This window comes from Hoplias malabaricus, chromosome 4 (genome assembly GCF_029633855.1).
Source record: "Hoplias malabaricus isolate fHopMal1 chromosome 4, fHopMal1.hap1, whole genome shotgun sequence".
NCBI lineage: Eukaryota > Metazoa > Chordata > Actinopteri > Characiformes > Erythrinidae > Hoplias > Hoplias malabaricus.
Window position 1 is genome coordinate 25,423,010 of NC_089803.1, and position 25,585 is coordinate 25,448,594.

General features: G+C 41.8%; 2 protein-coding genes across 3 annotated transcripts in view; both read right to left on the reverse strand.

Moving 5' to 3' along the window:
- Nucleotides 1–13,593, reverse strand: part of abtb2b (ankyrin repeat and BTB (POZ) domain containing 2b) — a 46,627-nt gene extending 33,034 nt beyond the window's left edge. Inside the window, exon 1 of one of the 2 annotated variants that reach the window (XM_066668930.1) lies at nucleotides 13,374–13,593. Coding sequence is in view for 1 of the 2 variants with exons in the window: in XM_066668929.1 (XP_066525026.1) it covers nucleotides 4,910–5,765 (856 nt within the window). In the remaining variant the exon portion in view is untranslated. Of the gene's footprint in view, nucleotides 1–4,909; nucleotides 6,411–13,373 lie in introns of those variants that run through there. The other variant, XM_066668929.1, reaches the window with a different exon arrangement.
- A 1,436-nt stretch (nucleotides 13,594–15,029) lies between these two features.
- Nucleotides 15,030–25,585, reverse strand: part of b4galnt4a (beta-1,4-N-acetyl-galactosaminyl transferase 4a) — a 170,375-nt gene continuing 159,819 nt past the window's right edge. The window contains exons 11-20 of the mRNA XM_066668549.1: nucleotides 25,402–25,511; nucleotides 23,386–23,486; nucleotides 23,060–23,133; nucleotides 21,404–22,703; nucleotides 20,695–21,020; nucleotides 20,048–20,201; nucleotides 19,664–19,736; nucleotides 19,286–19,439; nucleotides 17,252–17,378; nucleotides 15,030–15,338 (exon numbers count right to left, since the gene is read on the reverse strand). Coding sequence (XP_066524646.1) covers nucleotides 15,224–15,338; nucleotides 17,252–17,378; nucleotides 19,286–19,439; nucleotides 19,664–19,736; nucleotides 20,048–20,201; nucleotides 20,695–21,020; nucleotides 21,404–22,703; nucleotides 23,060–23,133; nucleotides 23,386–23,486; nucleotides 25,402–25,511 — 2,534 coding nt within the window. The 3' untranslated portion in view covers nucleotides 15,030–15,223. The remainder of the gene's footprint in view (nucleotides 15,339–17,251; nucleotides 17,379–19,285; nucleotides 19,440–19,663; nucleotides 19,737–20,047; nucleotides 20,202–20,694; nucleotides 21,021–21,403; nucleotides 22,704–23,059; nucleotides 23,134–23,385; nucleotides 23,487–25,401; nucleotides 25,512–25,585) is intronic.

Here is a 25,585-nt window from a genome sequence, read left to right on the forward strand (position 1 = left end):
ATCACAAAACCCAAATAACGTTGGAAATAAGCCTGAGCTGTAAACAACATTGTGTAATCAGTGCAAAAGTTATCAGAAAGACTTGCGCAACACAATTCAATGTCTTTATGGACCCAGGAAAGAAAAAGACAAATCAAATTCTTAAGAAGTATATCAGATATTCCAGAGAAGTTGCTCTTTTATGCTAAGTCATGTGGTAGGAAGACTCCACCAATCGTGTGAGTTAGGCCTACGGAGCTGAGAGCGGAGGCTCCTTCTGCATGCCCACTCATGTGAAAAAACATGAAATCTGAGCAGGGAGGCAAAGTCTATGCAAAGAGAGGCTCAATTATTCCTCCATCACAGTCTTTTTCCCATTCACTTGCTTTCCAGAGATCAAAAAAAAAAGGAAGAAAGACAGATGGACTTTTCTCTTTGCTAGAATTTAACTTAAACTCCTATGTGTCATTGTTGGCTATCTTTCCAACCTGGCTTTGATTTCCTGTCTGGGGTCTAAGTTGTCATGGTGAAATGCTGAAAGCTGGGATATGAAAAAAGCCAAAGGAGCTGGACCAAAGAGGTGGCATAATGGCCAAGCTTAAATGCCACGTGCAGACTGGCTTCAGACCTCTAGCAATTCTATGCTAAAAGCTTAGAAAAAGTCCTACATACAACCAAAATTTCAGGATTTCAGCAAATGTTTTAAACTGTCAAAATGTCCAGATTACCCAGTGTAATTCAGGGACTGGCATCCCAGCTGACTCACATTACAGCTTACAAAAAAATACATGCTAGTAAACATTAGCTTCTGTTGCTGTCACAAAGACATCTTGAAAAAAACAAAGTGAAAATTATTGCCTATTTTCCCTTCTTCTGTTTCAAACAGGAGATGGGTGCGTGCTGCTCCATGCACCTACCACCAAACAAAATCCATTCTTATCCATTAGGGAAAAATTAGTTATATTTTATATCATATCAAATTTTATACATTAAGGATAAAATGGCCCAGCACACAGTTATCAAACGGGAGGTGACCAAAGAGATAAGAATGCAGAAATACCATGAATAAAATACAGTATATTTACATCTGGCCGAGTGTATTCAGATGCTAGATGCATAAGAATCTGCACTTAACGTCATATACACACTAATATACCAAGAAACCATCGTGTCTAGGTTTGTTTTTAGCTCCATGGCCATTAGTGGCCTGTGCTGCTTACACAGCTGGGAGGTTGGCTTGGACAGGAAATGTGTAAACAGTGCCATTGACCATGCAAGATGGTGTTTTCATTGTCCCTGCTATTTCAGATCCACAGCTATATAAAAAATCCTTCGCCCCATCCAAGACACAAGTGCACAGAGCTCCTACTTCTCACGGCCATACTCAATAATAAGCTGGGCCCTGAAAGACATTTTAGTGCCTGGATTTTTCCATTGGCCAAAGCAGTGAGCTATAGATGTGCCAGACATTCACATGCCTCGCTTTCAAGAAACTGCCACAAATAAAGGGGTCATACACTCTTCATTTAATGATAACTAAATAGTTTCTAATCCTAGAAATATGATTACCAGAGTATAATGATCATACTGAACATCGATATTAAGAGCAATTATCTTAAACAGAGGGACACAGATTACACTTCTTAACTGTGATATGTTATTTGCAAAAATTAAACAGCACTTGTCAAAGCTGTGCATTCACTCAAATCTCTACAGGAAAAGAATGGCTTAAGCAAATAGAAAAGAGGCAGGGCTGAAGAAGGGGTGGGGGTGGTTGGGAGAGGGCACCGTGAGTGGAGTCATAGAAGTTAGTTCTATCTTAAACACTTCCAGATGCAGTACTGCTTGATACATGAGAGTGGATTTTATAATCAGCTCAAATGAACACAGGAGAGTAGTGCTCACACAGACAGCATACCCTTCTATAGTATTGGGAGTATTCCAAAATAAGAATAGTACAATTGTATCCAGCTTTCCCGGCACTGTATATAATACTCAGAATATTCAACCCAACATTATTCATTCATTTAAATATGGCTTTCTACAAAATTCATGAAGGAACAAACTGAGCATACTTCAGTAAACAACATCAAAAGATATTTCTCATAATTATGATCTCACGTGTCATTATCATAAATTAGTAGGTTCTTTCTTTCAATAATGAGTCAGTAATGATTTAAAATCATATTACTATATTATATACATATAATAAAATGTGTTTCATAGCAGATACAATCCAGTATGTGACAAAACCTTTTATTAAAAATGAACAAGTATCTCATAATGTCACAGTTAGGACTTGATGTCTCACTAATGTGACAAGTATCAAATAAATATCAAAGTATAGAATGACAAGAAAGCTCCTCAAAATTTAATTTCCTTGTATAATTACAACATAGAAACTGAACTGAAATATGACAAAATCACGGCTATGAGAAATGTTTTCGTTATTATGACTTGCTAAATTGTTTATTATTATCTTTATAAGTGGTGGAAATGGACATCCATTCAAACCAGAGGCACATGGATTAAAATGGAAACTCTGTGAATTGGAAAATGGATAGGGTGTGCATTTGTGTGCACAAAGTGCCTGTGAAAGCATTCTGCTGACCTGGCCCAGTTAAAAGTTAATTGATCCCTGCTTGGTGTTTGGAGACCGACCTGAAGCGACTGTGGTCAGTGCTAGCATTGGCCTGGTAAACTCTCCAGAGGGGAACAGACATGTATGAGACATGCCATGCTTGGAGAGCCTGTTTTTTTCGCTGCCAAAAAGGGCTTTCAGTTGGATTGCTGTGCAAACACTAATACAAATCCCCTAGATCCATTCAAAATGGGGTTTAGACTGTGGAGTATAGCTTCAGTAACTTTATGTCATCTCAGTTTGTAATTGTAGAATATATGCTTAAGCAGACCTCAAAAATAACTTTGAGGCAGCCCACGCGGCTGCATATAACACACACAAACACACATCGTCAACAGCCCCAAAAGCTTGGTATTGTTTGTTTTCTTTCTCTGGGCAGAAGACTAAGCTTGTGTAGCTCAAAATGGAAACAAAGCACTATTGTATGCCTTTACAAGTCCGTGCTGAAAGCTGACACTAATTCTGGCAAGCCACGGACACATGTTAATTACAGGGGACATTGACATATGGTCAATGAGAGGGACGTGAGTGAAGAAATGGGCTCAAAGCTGGAACAGAGTAAGACTGTATAGTGTACATCGAGCGAGGTCTGTAATCGGTGCAATGAACAGACTGCTACCTGAACTGCAACAGATCCATCCTGTGTGGAATCTTTTTGGATTCGGAAGTCAGTGTACAATGTTGTTTATAGCCAATAAAAATGCTGGATATCAACTGACAAACATGGGAAAACCTTTACTGTCCACTGATGTGATAAGTAAACAGCCTGGGGGCTGCACATCTGCACAGTATCACTAGTTCTTTATCATTATCCTAATACTGCAAAATGCAAATGAAAAAATAGCTTTGTCATTTAGGGCCCAACTAATCACACACATGTCCCATGACCTAAAACTATCAAACCTACCGACCCACATGACATAACTAATCATCCTGTAAAACCTGTCAGAATCTCCCACGTCCTAACCTCTGTCCCATGTGATTTACACACTCCATCATGTGATCCAAACTACTTTATTTCAAGTCATATTGCAAATGTGTTGTGTGGCAGTAACCACAATGCATGACGTATTTCATCCATATTGCCTTTAGATCCATCCATGTTGTGCAATCTTAACCAGAAGGGCATTTCTACACTTCAAGTTGGTGCCCTTTAATGAGCATCACAGACAAACTGCCAATGTCAAAAAGAGAGTTCTGCAAGTATCATGCTGAGCTCCTGTGTTTTTAACGTTTTGGTGTAAGGTGGTCAAGGACAGCTGCCCGGAGCAGTTCTTTTTTTCTCATCCTGACGTTCCAGTAAATTCTAATGTGCTTAATACTATCTTAAGGGTTTAGTCTTGGCTCATGCAAACAATGACCCTGCAAGACACCCCAAAACCATACTCAGTGACTTAAACCTCAATCTGGACTTCTCAAATTGATCTCAGGGTCTTTTCAAACTCTAGTGTATGGTGAGCACAACTGAGAAATCAATCCCAAACATAAAACAAATTTGTACTTCAGATGAGCAGGGCTGGAGGACCTCCCAATGGTCTGAGTCACTGTTCACAGCTCCCTCTAGGATTTGACCTTAGTGCAAGTCTCATCATGAAATGTGGCATGAATTGCAGCGTAAGACCGTTTGTCCTAGCCCTAGTAATTAAAGTGAGGAAATGGGCAAAATGATGTCTTTCAAATTTAGGGCCTATCCTAGAGATGTGTGGGTCCTATGAGGAGCAGGCCTGGGGCCAGAAGTTCAGAAGTTAGATTACCCTCGACTGGCTGGAGAATTGAGGGCAGGAAATACTCTGAGTCATATTGAAATCATGGTATGTGCAGTAACCACAATGCATGATGTATTCCGTCCATATCCTCTTAAACACTGCTGTCTCCTCCCTCAACATTCATGAGCAAGGCACCTAATCCTCAACTGCTCCTTGGGCACTGTGATGGCTGCCTGCCAATCCAGGTGTCTGTGCTCACTCCACCTAGTGCACTAGTGTGTGTGTGTGTGTGTGTTGTGGATGGGCACGAATACTGTGCATGGTCAGTGCGGTTTTACAGTTGTACAACAGTTCAATTTCAGTAAAAGCATGTTTACGTTTATGTGAAACTGTCCTTAACTCATACTCTGTCCTGTTTCAAAAATGCATAATGTCCCATGTGATCTATGACAGGTTATTCCATATCAGGATCTACTGTATTTAATAGTAGATATGAGGCGCCTCGTGCAGACTCAAAACAGGTGGGCGTGTCTGCAGCTAAGTCTACAGCTCCTTTAACTGAGTAAAATGTAACAAATCTTACCATTGGCGTTTTTGCCGCAGATGAGATGCTCATAGGGCTGCAGGACCCCCCAAAGTTCTGCGTCATTGTTCACGGCCCCTTCTAGGGCTTCGGCGGTGATGGGCGCTCCGTCCGCCGTCCCCGCAGCTGCCGCCAGAGCGCGCGCCCCCACCTCCTCCACGAGGGCCTGCACGCACGCACACAGGCAGATGGCTGCGTGCTCGTGGACGCGCACTGAGACGCGAGTGTCCACCATCCAACGAAAAAAGCGGCCCACGTGCAGCGCGAGGCCACAGCGGCGCGATATGCCCGCGCGCGGCGGCTCGCCGGCGCTCATGCAGTGCGTGGACACGGCGCGCACGGCGGCCGCCACGCAGCGCTCTGCTAGCGGCCAGCTGAGCACGAGGCGCACGGCGCTCTGAACCTCGAAGCGCGTACAGCGGCAGTGCGCCACGCTGAGCCGCTGAGCTTCGCGGGCGATGCGCACCAGTGCCCGGCGGGTGAGCACAGAGAGCCTGCGCACCGCAGCGCACGAGAAGGAAGCGCCCTCACCGGCGACGCGCTGCAGGACGCACGCTATGTCCTCCTCAGTCCACGGGAACTCCTCGAGCTCGGGTAGGCGTGGGCACTTGGAGAAAATGTCCTCGGGGTCCTCGGGCAGGACGGCGTTCACCGCATCCCAGCTGTTGTTTCGGCTGTTCATGGAGCCCGAGAAGTACCACCAGTTGCCCCGGTGCGGCGCGTTCACCAGAGCCTGAGACGTGGACTTGGAGGACGAGGACAGGCTGAGGGACTTGCACGAGTCTCCCGCGCCGTAGCCCGAGTCCAGAGTCAAGTCCTCTAATGTTTTCACACGGGAGCTGCTCCCTCCCGCCATTGCGTCGTTCTGGTATTTTCCGTGGAGCTGAAACGCTGAGGTAAAACTTTGGGGCGAAACTTCTTCAGCGGAGCTGGTTTTACTGGTTACGCTCGCCTGCCATTTTCTCCAAACGCCCTGAAGTCGCTGAAAGCCGTCTCAATTCGTTTGAAGCCGACATAAAACGACGCTTTCGGAGGCGAACGTTTACCCTCGGGTCGCTGAAAATCTGAGGTGAAAAACTGCAGGCGAAAACTTCTTGAGTTTACTGGTTAGCCGTGTCTGACCTAGTAGTGGCGAACAGCTCTGGAGTCATTGAAGCCGTGTTTTTACCGTGAAGTCCACACAAGAGACTGGAGTAACCGTTTAGCCGTTTTAGCTAAGAGAACTCCCCTCAGCAGGTTCCATCCCAAACTCGCCCACTGTCCGGAGGAGAAAGTGGGGCTCTTCTCTACTCTCAGCCGCTAGCGCTGTAAAGCGGAGCGAATTCGGTTAAAATAAGGCTCGTGCCAGTTCGGTTCTCCATCAACGGCTTTGTCGGTTTAGTCCAGAAATCTAAGAAATATGAAGTTGAGGAAAACAGTCCTAACTCTTAATGGAGTTGTTCATCACATGCGGAACGCCTCCTTCTCTCATGAGAAACTCTACTGCTCTGAAGTGACGAGAGACCGAGAGAGAGAGAGAGAGAGAAGGGAGGGGGCACTACGTCACTGGGGGGTAATCAAGTGGAGTTCACCAAATGTTACAGTGATCTAATCAGATTAGGTGAAACTCCGTGTGTCTGAAGTCAAAGAAAGACGACCGCGGTCATTAACACTTATTTCATTAATCTGAATACACACCACTTTATTACCAGCGACTCTCTGTCGCTTCTCCTTTGCTTGTAGGTGTGAAGTGATCCTGTTTCTGTGGTTTTAGAAAGGTTACTGTAAACCAAAACGATATCTATGTCACACCACCCCGGCAAAAAACAAAATAAAATAAACAAAACAAAATAAAAACGGTTCTGTTTGTTTTTTTTTTTCTGTCTGTCTCTGTTTGCCTGTTGTATGACCTATGACCTATATTAGATTGGAATAAAAATTCAATAGTTAAAAATAAAAGGTTTTACAAGTAAATGTATTTCGTTATGAAGTTCACACTATAGTTTCACAGTTATTTTATAGGCAATTAAACAAAAAGGCAATTATAAAAATAGTTTTTATATTTGTACAGAATGTGCAACCGAGCTGTATATGATCACTTAATAACCCAGAAAGCTATATAACACTGAAAATGTATTTGAAAAAAAATTATGCCTCATAAAAAAGCCTAATGTTTCCAAAGTGGTGATCAAACCGAAGGCAGATAATGTATCAACAAATTACATATCCATCCATTATCTGTAAGCGCTTATCCAGTTCAGGGTCACAGTGGGTCCAGAGCCTACCTGGAATCATTGGGTGCAAGGCGGGAATACACCCTGAAGGGGGCGCCAGTCCTTCACAGGACAACACACACACACACATTCACACGGTCACTTTTGAGTCACCAATCAACCTACCAACGTGTGTTTTTGGACTGTGGAAAGAAACCGGAGCACCCTGAGGAAACCCACGCAGACACAGGGAGAACACACCAACTCCTCACAGACAGTCACCCGGAGCAGGGCTCAAACATACAACCTCCAGGTCCTTGGTGCTGTGTGACTGCGACACTACCTGCTGCACCGTTTTACCCAATTACATATCAATAATAATAGTATTTTATGTTTACTATGTAGTAACTTTGTTATCAAAGAAGATAAAGATACAACTGGAAGATTAGATTACAAGTTTTGTTGTCATTGTAAACTGTGACAGCAATACAATGACATTGTGTTGGCACTCCCAGGCCCAAAATTAAATTAAATAAATAAATAAATAAATATACCTTGCATAAACCAACCCAACAACATCTGCTGTTAAGCTAATAGCACTGTAATCAAAGTGGTTAACATCAGCCCTATTATTAAATGTAATAACTGCTATAATTACCTTGACTCAGCGATTTAAATCTAGTGTGTGCAGGTAGTTTTTGTTTTGTTTCGTTTTTGTTTTGTTTTATTCTTTTCCTGTTTTAAGGAGAAGTTTGTTACAGAGTGGAAGATCCAGTTCATAACTGTTTAAACTGTAACCGCTGAGAGGACATGTCCTGACCAGCTTTCTGTTTTATTTAAGAAAGTCAGATAGAGACAGAAAGAGAAAGAGATAGAGAGAGAGTCTAAATTAAGCACAGTGCAGCCATTACATGGTGTGTTTTAATAAGTCCATTATACACCAGAACATGGAGAGAGACCAGAATGACCTGCATCCCCTGTGAACCCCCTCAGGGAGGAGAAGAAGGTGAAGCAGCTCTGTACAGGATGAGATCACAGTCACACTCACTCACTTGCTTCTGAGTCAAACTCTGCTCAGCACACACTCATCTAGTGTCTGAGGCCTCTGCATAGTAAAGAATATCACTGAGGTGTTCTCTTTAATCTCGCCTTAGTCTCTCCCTGACAACAGTGAGATCATATGGAAAAACAAAAGAAAACGTTTTTGCTCAGACACTGTTGTTACTCCTATTTCTCCCGAGGAAAAGAAAAAATAACTAGCAATCTCACACCTCTCTCCAAATAGGTTTAGTGGATCTCAGTGAAGTCTCACACTGTTCAAATTCACTGAGATAATGATACTCTTGTTTATACAGGACTAACCTAAAGACAGGATCTCAACCAATTCTTTTCTAACACAAAGTGCTCTCTCAGTTTTAATGCTATTAGTAATTATCTTCTTTATCAGAGTCAGATTTAGCTTGGGTCCTTTTTTGTCTTATGCTATTTCTGCTCTCATAGACTCCCGAGCCACTGATGAGCGTTTCTTGGTCAAAATATCTGCTTGTGGAAAACTGTGAGGAATGCAAGGGTGTTGTCATATTCAGCAATCTGCACTGTCTGCCAATTCAAAGAAAAGTAATGCCTCCTATCTGGCCGTAAAGCCGTCAAAGCTCATGTTGTCTGTGAGTGAGAGGGGTGTGTGCAGAAATACAGGCCCAGAAACTGAGACACTCAGTGTGACTGTTTCCTGAAAAGCATACACATGTGGTTAATACTGGAATCAAAAAGTCCATAGTTTGTGAGTTCCAGACATTTGGAAATGATCTGATCTGAGACCAACACTAGTTTAGACTGCCTGCCTAAAAGACTCCATTCTCATGTGATAGAGTATTACATTGTACATAAGATCTAATAAACAGACTAGGTTTTACTTTGCAGTTGTTTACACTGGAAGAAGCATGTATAGCAGGTGTGTCATAAAATTTGGATTATGACTTTCCACAAAAAAAAAAAAAAACAAGAAAATCCACAGGGTGGAGCCGTCTTCTTTATAAAGACTCACATTAATTGTTTAAAGTGCACTGGTCTGTATCAGAATTCAAAGGATAAAGATCCTCTATAAACAATAAGGATTATAAACAAATTAATAATAATAATGACAATATTTTAAAATATTTCTGCTTAATTGTTAATTACTGACTGTTGTTTATTTTTCTTATTATTAATAACATTAATATATTGTTACTATTTTCATTCATTCATTCATTAACTGTAACCACTTGTACAGTTTATAGTCTTGGTGGGTACGGAGCCTACCTGGAGTCATTGAGTGCAAAGCAGGAACACACCCTGGAGGGGGCACCAGTCCTTCACAGGGTGACACACACTCACAAATTCACTCACACAATCACACCTACTGACACTCTTTTGAGTCGCCAATCCACCTACCAACATGTGTTTTTGGACTGTGAGAGGAAACCGGAGCACCTGGAGGAAACCCATGCGGACACAGGGAGAACACACCACACTCCTCACAGACAGTCACCTGGAGTAAACCCACGCAGACACAGGGAGAACACACCACACTCCTCACAGACAGTCACCCGGAGGAAACCCACACAGACACAGGGAGAACACACCACACTCCTCACAGACAGTCACCCGAAGGAAACCCACAAAAACACAGGGAGAACACACCACACTCCTCACAGACAGTCACCTGGAGTAAACCCACGCAGACACAGGGAGAACACACCACACTCCTCACAGACAGTCACCCGGAGGAAACCCACGCAGACACAGGGAGAACACACCACACTCCTCACAGTCAGTCACCCGAAGGAAACCCACGCAGACACAGGGAGAACACACCACACTCCTCACAGACAGTCACCTGGAGGAAACCCACACAAACACAGGGAGAACACACCACACTCCTCACAGACAGTCACCCGGAGCGGGACTCGAACCCACAACCTCCAGGTCCCTGGATTAATTTTGTTTTCACTTAGATGAGTTTTCAGAGACATTTAAAAGAGTATTAAAAGTCAGTTTTCAAAATTGCAATCAAAAACACTTTTTATAATATTCAGAAGATGTTTTGTCAACATTTGCTCTCCACTCTGTTTGTGCTGGAAACCAGTCTAATATGTTTATGAAGCCATTGTGTCAGTGAATGAATAAAAAACATAGTGGCTAGGTCAGACTTGTTAGGCTTCCTCTCTCTCTGCTAAGGGCAGAAATAAAGGCAAAGAGCATTCTAAACGTTGAAAATCATGAAAAGAGATGAGGATAGCTTTATTTCTGCTCCTTAGATGGGTAACAGTGACTTATTTTTAGTCTTTCAGATTATTTAGGTATGAACTTTCTCTTCAATTGGGCGAATGCTAACTGCATGAAAACAAACAGACGAAAGTACTAAAAAGTGAAGGCCACTAACGCAGCAGAAACAGAAAGGTGAAATCCAATGGATGTGATCCAGCTCCTCCCTCATTGTGTTTTCATTGGATTAGACTATAAACTGGCTGCTCCCAGTACAACCTAACCCTAACCCTAACATCATATGAAGAAGAAGTAGGATGTGGGCAGAGCTGGATGTGATCCACCCAGTGGATCTCTGGTTCAGCAGTGAGGAGGAGTAATTGAGAAAAGCTAAAGAACTGTTACCCACAATCATAGGTGTCCTCTTTAACTTGTATTGCTAGACCACACCATTCAAATGTAGAGTAAAATATTTACCCTATAAGCTAGCTTTATCCAGCGTTGTCAGATGGTGTGTGACTAACGCACTATGGCTGAATTTGAAATGAACAAAAAGCTCAGAAGGGTTTGAACAGAAAGACTCGTCGTTTTTCATCTCGACCAGGTCCTCTGAGGGAACTGAGATTAATTGCTCTGATTAAAGCACGTTTAGTCTTGCATATGTTTCTGATTCATTATACAAATTGTACCACAATGGTAATCCAAATCTAATGGGGCACATCGAGCTACAAAGATGTAAGAACAGAGCTGGTCTTAATGAAGTCTTCTGTTTTTCCTGTAGGAACTGGTGACGGTCACTTTTGGAACTTTCTGATGGCCTTCTGCCATGAGCCATTACTTCAGAAAGGAAAGTGTTTGTGTTTACTTCCCCCTAGTGGCCAACCATATAACATCACAATTCTAACTTGCACTTCAGTAAGAATTCCCACAGCGTGGCTTGATGTAAAATGGTGAACTTTAGAACAACCTGGCAACCTCAGATTTCTTACAGCGTTGGTGATGGGAACCCGGTGTTGTGTATTATTTTCTATAAGTAGTGCTGACTGGTTTAAAGTAGTGTATACATTTAAATATAGGAAAAATGAATGAATGTTTATCTGCTGTATCTCCTCGCATGTACCATTCCACCATGTATTTATTAAAGAAATACATATGCTTTAGGCCAAACCCAGTAAACAAGGAACGTCCATGGACGTTCAAAACAGGTCTAAAAGTAGTCTGTCCGTCAAGGACATATTTTAAACGTCAACGGACGTCCACAATGCGTTTTATACAAGTAATTTATTTCGGGACCAATTAATAACGTCAATGGACGTCCAAAATACGTCTAATAGTCGTCTTTTCAATGTCTGTGTTTGGACGTCTTTTCAACTTTCATTTTCAACCTTAAGAGAACGTTGATTAGACGGCAGTCATTACGTTATTGCAACGTTGAATCAACGGCTAAATGTTTACTGGGAAACTATCATTAAACGGGCAGCATATTCAAAACCATTTTATTTTAAACTGTTACATGATGTAGCATATGTGTTAAATGTTTCAAACGTCTGATTCCTACCATCACCACTGTGAAGAAACCTGATTCTGCAACTTTCTTCAGAGTGGAGCGTTCAAATCACACCACTCATTTTTTTTTATCATCTTATCTGTTACATTCTGTTATTTTGAAATTTGGTTAAACGCGGTATGACTGACTTTCAGGCAGTCACGGGTATCTAAGAAACACTTTAACAATAGAAAGATATTGTTAAGCCATAAAAGTTTATTTTCTTTTCAAAAAATAACCAAAAAAGGCCGAAAATAAAAAAAGAATACAATACATTCTTAAATTTCTCTACACAACAATTTCACAGAAATTACTTTGGAATGTAGATCCCCGTTAAAAGTCTTTTACTCTTTTGCTCTCCTCCTCTGGGTTCTTAAATCGAGTCTGCAGGTGTGGTGGATCTGAGGACAGGGAAGGGCCAGAGAGTTCTGGATTAATTTCAAAACTTCAAATCAATGTCTGACAGCTGTTGACATATGTGGTGTTACTTAAAACCAGAATAACTGTGTGTAAACAGAGTTGGGACTTTTGTATTTTCAGTTGTACTCAATGTTACACCCATCTGTAGCACCTGAGCCATTCCAGTCAGTGTAAATACTGCTTGCTTAGAAAATAAAGGCCCTAAAAGTCTGGAGTTTCTGCATACATTAGAAACAGCTGCCAGATACTTCCAGTGACGCCTCCAAGTTCTTATGAATCTCTTGACACTCATTGCTGCAATAAAATCATCTATCTTTACTGTATAATGTATAACACAATGAGGCTTTCACGTGTGTGTGAATGACACATGTAAAGCCAGTTTGCCATAGGCAGTCCATCAAATCACCTTAACAGAAAGGCACACATGGGGGACAGACTCTGTCCCACTGCAAAAGTCTCTATAGCTGGATACTGCACAAAGAAGAGAGTCTCAGATCAAGTTAAGCCCAGCACTTGGCACCTCACAGAGCCTATAACTTGTTTCAACAGGCTGATCTGGTATTGGCTCCCTCTCTATATATAGAACTACAGTATGCTTTTCAAAATGTGAGACAGAAAACGATGACTACAGAAGCACTCCTAGAGATAAACAGCAGATTGAGTAGAATTTGTAATCAGTCTGGAACCCTCTGGAAACAGCAAACATGATAATAATAATGATTATTTAAGTTACTTTTAAAGTGAAGGGTAAGTGTCATTGCCTCTAGTCTAGGGAGGCTTTACACTGCATGTTTGGGCTTTGCTGGGAGGATCTAATCAGGTACCGACCCTGGATGGATAGTTCTGGTCCACACTCCTGGGAGCACAGGTCTACAGTGTCTATAAACTCTTAGCATTGAGCATGATGCCCATTCTATTGTCAGTGCTGTTGTATGTGCATGAGCATGGCCGAGGAGACTGATAAGAAGTGGTGTTGGGATACGTTCTGCCATACGCTGTAATGTAAAAGCTTGCTGTGAGGTAATTTTTCAGCAGAATTATGTTATACCATCATGTCACTCACCCCTAAGAACCCTGAAAGTCCAACAAAACAAATACACAAATAAAAGGGATAAGCTTTATCCATTTCCCAGCTCTTTCTTTCCCTGAAGACCAGTTATAACTCCAGGAGCTGAGTGGCAGCAGTTTGACCGTCAGCAGGATCTTTTAGAGAAGAAAAAAAACAAACAAACAAAAAAAAAAAAGGCTGCCAATTGTCTACAGGGGGAACGTAATCATGTTCGCCAACAACTCTAGTTCCTTTTTATCAGCGTTTCAGAGTCGCCCTCTGCTGGGGGGGGGCGGCAAAAAAATAAATAAATAAATAAAATAAAAATAAAAAAAAAATCAAGGACAGCTTATTTGAATCAAAGGAATACATACAGTTTCCTGTCTGCATTTCAGCAGGAATCAGTGCTGTAATAACATGAAAACAAACCTCTCAGATCCATGGAGGACACACCTATGCACTGACACCCACACAGCTAAGCTTCTACACAGTTACCTTCATATTGAACATTATTTTGAGGCACACATTAAGCAACTCATTATAATAGCCATATTTGTAATTCCAATTTGATATCTTTAAGCTCTGCACTGAAAAAAGGGATGCTTTGAGTTTACTCATGTCAAATGTGCACATCATTTCTACACAGATGAATATATCACATCAACTCAGTCCGTGTGAAAGCTGAAAGAAAATTGATGTTATGTTAATGATATGTAAATGATGTGCACATTTGTGAAGGGTTCAAGCTCCAGAGAGAATACATTTTATATGATGTGTTTCAACAGAGTCTTTTTTCTGCATTTTAACCCGTTTGTACTGTGATACTGTGATAGTCGTACTGATTTTCAAGTCTTAGATGATTTACCAGAGATGTTCGTGACTACGTTCATATAAAGATATTTTCATTACCTATAAATCTAGTTTTCTTTCCAGCGTCTGTCTAATATGTATTTTCCGTGACCATAAGACAGGGAGTTCCATGTTCTAAAGAGATGTCATTTACACTACAGCAGATGTTGTAATGAAACTTGTGCTCTGGCCAAGTTTATACATCTATCATCCACATTTCACATTCATAAACACCTTCACTGGGGTTGGTGTGTTGTTGTGATGTGTGTTCGGCAGTTTTTGATTGGTCTAACTCACCTTCAGGCAGTTTACCAGCTGCGTGTTATTGCGTAAAAAAATTCCCCTACTTGAAACATGTTAAGCCAGCATAGTTGATGATGTACGCTATAATATAAAGTACAACCACTTGCGATTTAAAAATTGCACTCCTGCAAATTATGGCTACGATTTAAAAAATGATTACTCTTTTAGCACTAGCCTAAATTCAGCAACAGAAAGTGAAAAAGGAACCCAGCAGAACTACAAACCCAAGTTTACAGGCAGCCTGTATTACACTGGAGTTCAGGTGTCCCTGTCTTTTAGAGCCAAATACCCTGGAAAGTGCAACCAAATCATATTTTATGTGGGAAAACCTCATGGGTAGACTCCTATGAATTTAAACTGAGTAAACTGAAGGCATTACTTTTTTCACTGTGCCAGTGCCCTGACACTAACACACAGTAACTGTCACTGCAACCCATTTCAGTATAAATCTCCAGGCTTGGTTAGCTTAAGTATAAAAAAAATCTCATACTCTCTCTCTCTCTCTCTCTCTCTCACACACACACACACAAATTGGGAAAGTAGAGAAGTCTCTTTTTCTCCTGTGAGTGCTGTTGGCTCGACATGTGGTCAGTGCCGTGTCCTTCCTCTGTGGTAAGAGTCTTGAGAGACACAGGGACACGAGGCCAATAAAAGCAGGCCATGTGTTTATATGAAGTTTCTCTCTTTCTCTTCATCTCCTCATTGGCTGCCCTCTAGCCCTTTGGGCTCTTTTTGGCCTGTGAGTTCCACATGCCCCTTTTGGAGTGATAGTAGTGGAAGAAGTTCCGCAATCTTAACCTCTCCACTTCCAGACCATTCTGTAACACTCTGGAGAGAGAGAGAGAGAGAGAGAGAGAGAGAGAGAGAAAGAGAGAGAGAGAGAGAGAGAGAGAGAGAGTGAGTGAGAGAGAGAGAGAGAGAGAGAGAGAGAGAGAGTGAGTGAGAGAGAGAGAGAGAGAGAGAGAGAGAGAGAGAGAGAGAATTATAATCATATACAACATAACATGTAAAATATCCTATGCCAATCCATTAGAGCTTCACATAGGGCCCACCCAATTCTCATCCTACCAGCCGCATAATCTCTATTGTTCCAATCCTACAGCTACACCCTAGGGTTGCTGTAGCCGTTTATAGTCTAATCAGCAACCAGTTACCCTTAACAACTACGGTTACTCATTGATCCCATCACATGAGTACCACCCACCAAACCACCCACTGTATCACTAGCTCTTCACAGGGGTCATCATGTAGGCACCTCCCCTCGTTAGTGTTTCACTGAATTAAGCCCACTACACCTCCAGAAGACTCAACAGTCAAGTCTGGCGTCCCAGACCCACTCCCCCTTCAAGCCAGGTTTACAGACCTACCTTACCCTTAAGCATCAACAACCGTACATCCACACTGGCCTCCCTGGTGACTAAGGCTGTACCTAGCCCCACTGGCACCGTTAATACAGTGCCACCAGTTCCATGTGATCTACATCACCAACCACCACAAAAGCACATCTACAGTGCATAGAGAGTAGTCTGTGTTCTCCTTATACACAACCACTGACTAGACCTTTCAGCTGTTTTTGATAACTTCTTCACAGCTGCCCTTATTTTCTGGCCCCGATGCCAAACTGCACAAGCAGGGATATGGCAGACTTGGCTACAATTCCCCTAACGCGTATCTCTACTGTTCTAACATGTGCCTGCCACCTGCGTTCCCTCACCTCAGCTGTCAAGTCTGTGTACTTCAGCTTCTTCCTTTCGAATGTAAGCCCTGATTGGGGGGAGCAGAGTATTGCCATGCAAACTTTCCCCGCCTACGACCCACTTAGAGGCCCTGATTACTAGCTCCATCACCAGCATAAATGCTAATGGTGAAATCGTACATCCTTCCATTATACCTATTTCTAACCACTGCCATGATGTAACAGATTCCCCTGTACTAAATCAAATCTGAATGCCCTCAAAATATGCTTTAACAAGCCTAGTAACCTTAAAAACCTGGAAAAAAGGCTTTCCACATCAGTTTCTTTGGCACTGAGCCAAATGCATTTGCTAAATCTAGGAAACCAACATGTAGATCTCTATCCCATTTCTTTGCTAAAATAAATTACGCAAAAATCCTGGAAGCTTTTAACTGGATAACATTTGATAGTTTAAAGGACAATGTGTACAAGCTCATCATTTACAGTGTATTTTTTTTGTATAAAAAAAAATAGATACAAGAAGAAGAATAAATACAGGATAAACTGATTTCACCACTATTACATATATATATATATATATATATATATATATATATATATATATATTTTTTTTTTTAAACAGCAGCTTATGGAAAACCACCACCCTCTTCCCTTAGATTTCAGGAGAGTGCTTACACTCTGCAAATGTAAGGGGACCCCAGGAGCCAAATCCTACTTTGTATTCCTTTAAGGTCCAGTTTTGAGGGATTAATGATAAAGTATGTTAATATGTGTACCTCTTTATAACATTACTTTTTACTTGGAAAAACAAAATATAAACCTAAGATGGGATGTATGAGAGTGAGTGCACCATGAAATATACAACTGCAGTGGAATCTGATACCAAATTTCTGGCCTGTGGTTTCCACATGCTCCTTTCAGAGAACAGTAGTAGTGATAGTAGTAGAAGACGTTATGCAATCTTAACCTCTCACAGTACTTAGTGTATCTGATTTACCACATGCAGTACAGTCACATGCTTTCACATGCTTGGTGCAGAACTTACCTGTCCAGCAATTCCCAGTCCTCTCCTCCCCATCGGTCTTTAAACTCCTCTGTGTTCATGCCACCTATCTTGTCAAAGTCAGATTTATAGATTCCAAAGAGGCCAAAGCCATTTACCTCCCAGTAGCCTGAACAACAGCACAAACACAGTGTTCAAACACAGTGTTCTGGCATATGATAAGGCTTATAATGACAAAAAGAGCATGCCTCAGTCTTTGAGTTACAGATGCAGTTTCTACACGCAGACCATATGTACACCATATTGTGGGCAGGTGCAGTGTACAGGGAGTTTGCTCCATTGCTGCAGTGAAAGCTTCTACCTATCTGGGTAGGCGTTAGGATAGTCATGAGGATTTGACTGCACTCAGCCACAAAAATATAAGTGAAGTCAAGTAGTGATATTGTATGATTAGCTCTGGATCACAAACACCACTCCAACTCATTCCAAAGCTATTATATGATGGAGTTTACTCACTCCAGAGAATGCAGTCCTATAGCTCCACAGTGCAGTGCTGGAGGCGCTTTGTACACCTCTCAACTGATGCTTGACATTGGATGTGTTGACCTTAGACTCATCTGCCATTTCATTTTATGCTATTCTATGGAGAGTATACAAGTTGTGCGTGCAGGATTAGATGAATATTTACAAAGGGTATCGACTCAAAACAGGAGAATTCACAAATTATAAGGGGTGTCTACAGTATTTCAAGGCTATAGCAGCAGCCATGCCTTAAAATCTGAGAAGCAGGTCCGGGACCAAAAGAACAGCAGTTGGTTCCCCTGGACTGGCAGGTAAGAGTCAAGTCAAGAGTCAAGAGAGTTTTATTGTCAATTCTGCATATGTACAGGACATACAAAGGATTGAAATTACGTTACTCTCCTCTCCAAGATGCAGTAAAAACAGACTAAATTCAAGTAAGTATATAAACATATGAAAGTGAACAAACAGAAGACAAGTGCAGGACATACAACACCAGCAGCTCACTGATAGACATACATGAGTCAACGGGACACTGACTGAAGACAATAACCCAATTTGGAGGTAAGATAATGGATGTACAAGGCAGTGTAAACAATGGTGCAAAAAATTGTAATAGAAGAGGTAGGATACTGGATGTAATATTGGGGCAAGAGGAGTGAAGAACTGGCTGTTTCTTCCCCCTCAATATACACAGTTGAAATGTCTTTGAGCAAAATAGAGATGGGTTAAATTCAAAGCCCTGCACAATTGTTAAATTGTAGTCCTGCACAATAATGTTAAAGAAATCTAATATTTTTCACACTGTGAGTGTGTGAGAATGGAACTTGAATTATGATAAAACCTTATAAGCTAATTTCAGTTATGGACTGGGTATAAGTGACTGCCTGGCAATTTGCGTGTGTGTGTGTGTGTGAGTGTGTGTGTGTGTGTGTGTGTGTGTGTGTGTGTGTGTGTGGTCTTATTATAACAGCCTTGACATTGTGCCATGCAGACTTTGCTGAAGCTGGAACGTCATGCTGAATTACTCAGCTATTGGCTCCATCCATTGCTTTCAAAAGGGAAAGTTCCACTGGGGCCAAGACCCCACTTTCAGTGAAGCTCTTTTCATAAAATCCATAGTATATAAATTAACACTAAAAGCACAAGTATAATACAGTGTTAAATACAAATTATGAACTATGCCTAATGATCCCAGACTGCAGGGGTTTTAAAACTTAAACAATGGGTTGTCCTTATACATACTATACCCTCACCAGACAAAAGTTTGGTTGCATGCATAATTTCTTACTTAGGTTTCCTCTTAACAGCACCATACCCCCGCCTGTTTGGGATTACAGCTGTCCGTTAAGAGTCTAACAAAACATTTTAGGCCAATTCAGTGAAGCCAGAGAGCTGTTACCACCCAAAAACCATATATGTGTATGTGAGGGGTGCAGACTGCCATTAAAGAAATTCATTCATTTTTAGAAGCAGATTTCATCAAGCAGCATTGCTTAAGTGGTCTACATTCTGATATATGAAAGTGTGTGTCTGTGTGTGTGTGTGTGTGTGTACCATCTGGCTCTTTTGGGGAGCTTCCACAACCCAGTCTCATGACGATGGGAGCGAAGGCAAGTCTGCCCTCCACACAGTGTTTTCTGATGCTCTCCAGTATGTTCAGAGGAAAGTGAATGTGCAGATCACAAAGAAACACGATACTGTGACTGTCCTGCACACACAACACAACACAATAAAACCAAAATCATGTGCGTATTTAAGATCTAATGTGTGTTTGTTTATAATTTTATAATCTTATAATCTAAAATTAATTATGATGGATTTCAGTGCAATAAAAAGCATAAATGTCTAAATATGACCAAAAAAACTGTATATCTAGGCCCTTTAAGTTTAAAGCTACATTTGTCCAAGTGTAATCCCACTCTATTCCTTTACCTCAATAGTGTCAACTCCAATTTGCAGGCCAGCGGAGCGTTCAAAATTCCCCTCCCTCCTGAGATAGTCATACCTGTATAGAGGACACACAGTAAACACGCTGGATTAAATTCTATTCTGCACAAATACTCAGTCAGAAAATGTACAGGACTTGAGGTCAATGTGAAGATAATGCTTACACACAGGTACATATCTTCAAATTTAGATGAAGAAAGCTAAACACTTATTTAATTCCAATGTAAATGAATAAAAGCAGATTTACTTCCAAGTGATGCTGAAGCATTTCTATTGGTCCATTAGTCCTACACCTTTCATAAAATGTAAAGAACCCATCCTGTGTGCAGATAATGCAGATAAAAGGTGAATGATGGTATGGTTGTGTACCTGGGTACAGAGCTTTCTCTCAGGGCCTGCTCTATGTCCATGTCGTCGCTCTGGAAGTCCACAATGATAATGTTGAAGTTGTTGTCTTTGGTCTCACTGTGGAGGAGCTCCATGTCACTAATGAACTGCTGCACCCAGCGAGCCTGGTTCTTCACTGCACACACAAAACAGATCCCATCAACTTTATAACGCTCAATTATCAAGTGACGCAATCATCTAGTTTACACATCATTATCAAGAAAGACGCAGAGAGTCAGAGTACTTTCTAAAGCAAAAGCACGGAACAAGACATAAAATGCAAAGCATTAAAATTTTTGTTGTTTTAATAACAAATTAAAATGAAATTAAATGAAACTAAATTTGCACTTCCTTAAGGAAATACATGGTGCTTGAAAAGAAATATGTGTGTGTGTGTGTGTGTGGGGGGGGCTATATGTAAATGTATATTTTATAATACATTTCTGAACATGAAATTTCTGTGAGATTTTATACTTTCCCTACTCTCAATACTTATCTGTGTCAGATTAAAATATTCTGTAAAATACTAGTCACTTTTATCTAAAGTAACATTTTCTTGTTGCAAAACACCATGGATTATAAATGTAACCAGAGGGCAAATGCTATCTGTAGAGTCCTGCAGCACTCACCAGGCACCACAAAGTGCACCATGACGTCCCTCTTCCACTGGAGCATGACAGGCTGGCAGAGCAGGGGCTTGGCATAGACGGTGCCTTGAGGGGTGGAGGGAGGGGTGGAGGGCGTCTGGGGGGCGGAGGGCGGCGAGGCAGTCACGCCATCACTGGTCTCCAGGCTGTCCTCCAGTCGGCCACGGTGCAGCAGGAGGTAAACGTACTCAGACAGACGCACCACGTTGCGCCCTCGCTCCATCAGCTCCAGCTCAATCAGGTAACGGTTCCCCCTCGCAGAGTCCCGCCTCTTCTCCACGTTTATGATCCGCAGAAGAGTGTAGATACTGCAGAGAGAGGCACGACAAAAATCAGAGAGTGTGTCTGAGCAGCAGAGGAGGCCCAGAAACCCTTCGTCTAATCTTATTGTGTGTGTATCTGTGTAAACACAGCTGGGCTCCTGTCTCTTCACACACTCAATCACTCACACACATATCTTCCACAGTATTTCATACATACTTTAAAGCCAAAGCCAGTGTGAAGGCTACAGATTTCCTGTTTCTTAGCTCCATTAGCATCGAAGCTCCAATTATAATGACCTGCCATATGTAAAAGAGGTTTTAAAGCATTTGGACTTCTGATATGGAAGGTCTCACTTTGTTGTTCCCTGTGGCATATGTTATCAGCTTACTTTATATGTGCTTTGTAAAACTGACGTGGCTCCTCTCACCCTCCATTGCGCTCGTTGAGTTTCTCCATGTACTGCGCTAACACGTCCACCACCTCGCTCTCGGGCAGCTGCAGGTTTCCTGAGACGTTACACCTCAGATCGTTCCAATCAGAGCGCAGGGTCTCAAAGTCCATACTGTTGACCGAAAAAGTCCTCTGCCAGTTGATGGCCTCCTCTGACCAGCCAGGGCGGGGCTCCACCTCCTCGTAGCTGTACTCTGATAGGCCACCTTCCTCTTCCTCTGGCTCAGTGTCTGCCTCCACAGGCTGAGGCTGGGACTCCGTGATCTCAGAGGTGTGAAGGTAGGAGGTGACCCGCGGAGGATCAGTGGGCAGTCCGTTCTCAGAAGAGTTAAAAGAGGGAGGTGTGGGGGCAGGAGGAATCCTGGCAGTAGTGCTGCCCCTTGTGGGAGGTTGGAGATCATTTGGTGCTGACCATTTACCTTTCTCTGAGTGGCTCAAGATCGCCGCCCTGCTGGAGGCCTGATGAACTGCTTGAACTTTGCTGGAGTTCAAGTTCACAGGAAAAACCCTGTTTTCTCTGTGAGGAGGCCTTGCCAGGAGCTGAGATGCTCCCAGAACTCTTTTGCTTGCCCTGGGCTTGGAGCTAAGATTGACCAGCTTGGTGGTCTTACCGCTCTGATACAGAAAGACCCCAGGGAAGACCTCTCGGGGGTGCCGAGAGACAGGGCTTTTCTTATCCCTGCTAGACCGAGGCCTGGTGATGTAGATTTTATTGTCCTCCATCTTGTGCTCTTTGTTGTTACCAGGGTGGCTGTTGCCATGATTGTGGCCATCGTCATGACCACGGTCACCGGCAGAACGTTCAGCATGGGCAGAGTTGGTCAGGATCTGTTTGGCTCGACTGGTCAGAGCCACAAGGGAAGATTTCTGAGGGAAGAGCAGGGCTGATCTGCTCAGCTTTGGGGATCGGTCATCATGTCTACCCTTTCTCCTTGGTTCCCCTGGATCTTTGCGGATCCAAGAGAGAGAGCGACTGCGCACCACATTCTCGCTCTGCGAGTCCTCTGGTTCTGCGCCCTCATCCTGTCCATCAGGGTCTTGTGCCCCTTTCCTCTTATCCACTGACTCCTCCCTGTGCAAGAAGTGCCTTTGTTCTCTCCTCAGCATTGAGGTCTTTAGCTCCACCTCTTCTTTCCCCGTTGACATGTGTCCTGCTTTATGGGAGGGGCTAGAAGTGTGACTCGATTGGCTAGGGTGAGTGGTCCTCTTTGATGGAGGAGTGCCAACAATCTCTGCTTCATCCTCAGGGTCTACACCTTCCTCCTCTTCAAGAAAATCTGTAAAAAGCCAACACAAACAGTTTTATAAATTCTGACCTCCACTCTTTCAGACGCTGTTAATGGCTCACAGAGGCTGAAACACTTTTTCAATTGGCAGCTTTCCACAAAGCACCTCAGACTGTCCTTCCAGGCAATAAGGTAGTGCACTGTTTGTAAATTAAATCAATCTCAGCTGTTCGATTACTGGCTCCAGTTCAGAGCCTTGTGCCCATGTGAATGTGCCATTCTCTAATGAAACACCTTATGTAAATATTGCTCTAATAAAGCTCATTTTATTTTTGGATCCCTGATCTGAGTCATATCCAATGTAAACACATACACACACTCACACACTCACACACACGGGTGCTCACCATCAGGGTTAGGAAAGAAGAATGGCCTATCATCCTCTTCCTCATCCATTTTCATGTATTTGTAGAAACCAAACCTGAAAAACATATTGCTGTAAGAACCAAATCAAACACTAGGCATTCACTGTCAACTCCCAGCTGATGAATGACCTCTACACTTCACAGAACACTGCTTTTGTTTTCTGGTGGAAGCATAGAGTATACCATTCCAGAAGTCAAGATACTGTGCTTGCAGACAATTCTGCTGAAGGCAGCTTTTACATGTTTCCAAGATTCGTCTGATGGACTAACACTTGCCATTCTCTCCTCATTTCCGTAGGGAAACTTACTTTTCAAGATAAATGGGTGACTCTCGATAGAAACACTTATTCTCTCTCTCCATGTGGGTGAGCCGGGTGAAGTCATTAGGATAGACGAAGGATAAATAGACCTGAGGAGAATGACACACAGGAGATTCTGCGCTTTTACAAGTTCCCAATTATACACAGGGGTCTTCATTAATAGAATAATATATGGATTGATACCACAAAACGCGTGCATACAAAATTTATGATACAAACAAGCAAACAATAAACAAAAAGCTTTTTTTGGAAATCTTCAAGGCCTGGATTACTGCAGCATTTTTTTCAACACAGTGAAGATATGGAAAGTAGTTCCAAAGCTAAGTATCTAAAGTATATCAGCACTTTCACTCAAACATTCAACTTATACTAACAACTGCAGATGTACTCATATGGCCTGTGGTCTATAAAGGCAGAATTTTGCATATATTCCACGCTTGACCATATAGCAGTGCTTCTCCCTGCATTAAAATGAACAAACCAACTGGGGGCAGCATTGTTCAACATCTGCTACTGCACTTCTGCCTTCACAAAGGGTACAGTGCAACAGGTGCATCAAAGCAGAACTATTCAGTCTCTTTCAGGCAAACAGCCAACTGGAGTAACACAACAGTGCAACCCTTCTAACTCAGTGTTATACTGCTTATTCTACATAAAGCAGATAATAAATGAAAAATGAAATGCAAAGGTTGCTATGACAGTGACATTATGTATCTATTCATTATGTTGTTAGATTATTCTATTTTAAATAAATGTGAGAAAGCTTTCATTTAAGAGAATACTGTCTTTTAAAGACCTGGAAACAGTTATTCATGTTTTTTTCTCCTCCCGTATCGATTATTGTAATTCTCTGTACCTGGGTATATCTCATTCAAGCCTGTCACGATTGCAACTTGTTCAAAATGCAGCTGCAAGGCTTTTGACCGGTACTAAGAAAAAGGAGAGGATAACCCCTGTGTTGACATCGTTGCACTGGCTACCAGTGAAATACAAAGTTGAATTTAAAATCTTACTGCTTGTCTTAAAGCTCTCCATGGCTTGGCTCCGAAAGATCTTCTTTGCTTTCGATCTACCCCACGTGCCCTACGTTCCTCTGACAAATTGCTTTTAGACACCCCTCGCTCTCAGTTGAAGTTAAAAGGAGACCTACAGCATTTGCTGTAGCTGCTCCAAGACTTTGGAACAGTCTCCCACTCTTTATAAAGCAATCCCCTACAATAGTAACTTTTAAGTCCAATTTGAAAACCTATTTATTTTATCTGGCCTTTGGGTCTTTTTAAATAATTTTAGCCATTTGTTCTGCCTTGGTTTATGTTGTCTTTCCATCAGTATTTTCTCCACAACTTTTTATTGTTAGATTCTTTTATTTGTTTTATTTCTTTTATATGTATGTTTTTTAATTTTATTTGGTTTGTTTTGTTAGTTGATTTTTATTGTGCAGCACTTTGGCTGACATTCACTGTCTTTCAAATGTGCTATATAAATAAACTTAACTTGACTTGAACTTGACTTTCAATATCTGTATCAACAAAGAGCTTCTACCTTTGGAAAATGCTTCAGTGATTTATTTTCTAAAAATGTATCTATTATTTATATTTATTCAAAGTTAATTTAAGGATGGTTTGTTTAGTCGAAATTTTGACACAGAATAGAAGGCAGTTGGAGCTTTTACATAAAAATTAAAAGTATGTGTGTGTATAGAACATACTGGTGCCATCCCAAATAACACATCTCTAAAATTGTAAGTTTACAGAAAATCCCTTCTTACCATTCAAGGTAAATCAATGTAACAAAATTTAATTCCAAATTTTGGAGCATTTCTATTGGTCCATTCATCATGAAATTCACACAATATAAAGGACAACTTCTGTGTTGAAATAATGCAGTAAAACAATTGAGATACATGTTTTTAATGGGACAGCTACCACATGATGTGTCACTCAATACCTTGACCCTGTACTAAAACTCACTGTGTGTCAGTGGGTGTGTATGTTTGAGACTTACAAACTGCAGGCCCTGGTAGCGGGCGATGGGGAAGTCTTTAACGACATAAGTGGGTGAGTACAGACAGGAGGGCAGCACATTGTCTAGCCGAGACGGGTCAATCATTGGTGCTGCAGAGACAGAGGCAGAGGAGGAGGGGAAGGCTTCCTTTATAGCAGTACATTTAGTGCACCACAAGACTAAT